Raw genomic sequence first — 847 nt, 5'->3', positions numbered from 1 at the left:
CATCTACGTCGACTTTGTCGTAAACTACGCAAAACTTTCGACACGGATGAGGCTTTGTCTCGAGCCGAGTACAAATTCAACACTTGTACCCAGCGATCTAGCGAGACATTATTCCAGTTCATATCGAGGCTAGAAACTCTAGCTGACGAGCTGGTATATCTACGAGCTGGGCCGAGAGAGTCTACCCTCAAACGGCGTCTGTATGATGGTCTATCATCTAACGATCTGAAGGAGAAGGTCGAGACCAAGGTGGGCAACCACAAAATATCATATAAGAAATTTGTGGATCGACTGTCAGAGCATGAGAGGAGGCGTCAGGGCCGACTCCAACGCTCATCTACGGTCAACAAGCCCAGTGGTAGATCGACAGGTCGTCTACATGTCATCGAGTGTGAAGACGATCCTCAAGAAGAGACCTATTGCCATGCCGTTGGCAGCGATGCCTTATCTATAAAGTGCTATCGGTGCCTCCAGAGCGGTCACCCAGCTCGACTCTGTACTGAGCCCAAGGTGGTCGATCTACAGAAAAGATGCTCTAAGTGCGGCAATCCAGAGCATCAAGAGACAGACTGCAAGGTCCCAGTCAACAGGTTATTCTGCCAACGTTGCCTGAAGAAGGGACATCTAGCGTATGTCTGTACTGCTCCTACACCAGCAGATCAACCGAAGAAGGTGGGACCTAAGCCTAAGAAAGACTTTGGTAAGGGGAAATCTAAAAAGATTAATCCTCCTCAAACACCCCCATCTAACTCTACGGTTATCCCTTCTGGAGCTGGTGCGAACGTCATCCATGAGGATAACGCCTATGATGGACTATGCATAGAGCCTGTAACATCTAGCGATGTCG

At 49.0% G+C, this 847-nt stretch overlaps 1 protein-coding gene across 1 annotated transcript; it reads left to right on the top strand.

Moving 5' to 3' along the window:
• Positions 1-390: 390 nt before the first annotated feature.
• On the top strand, positions 391-633 carry Pmar_PMAR023145 (conserved hypothetical protein; the record flags this gene model as incomplete). Its single annotated transcript, XM_002787251.1, has 1 exon — positions 391-633. A coding segment is annotated over one exon (243 nt), but the record flags the coding sequence as incomplete, so codon positions are not given.
• Positions 634-847: the final 214 nt, after the last annotated feature.

Source organism: Perkinsus marinus (genome assembly GCF_000006405.1).
Source record: "Perkinsus marinus ATCC 50983 genomic scaffold scf_1104296929634, whole genome shotgun sequence".
Taxonomy (NCBI): Eukaryota; Perkinsozoa; order Perkinsida; family Perkinsidae; genus Perkinsus; species Perkinsus marinus.
This window is presented reverse-complemented; position numbering and strand designations above follow the sequence as displayed.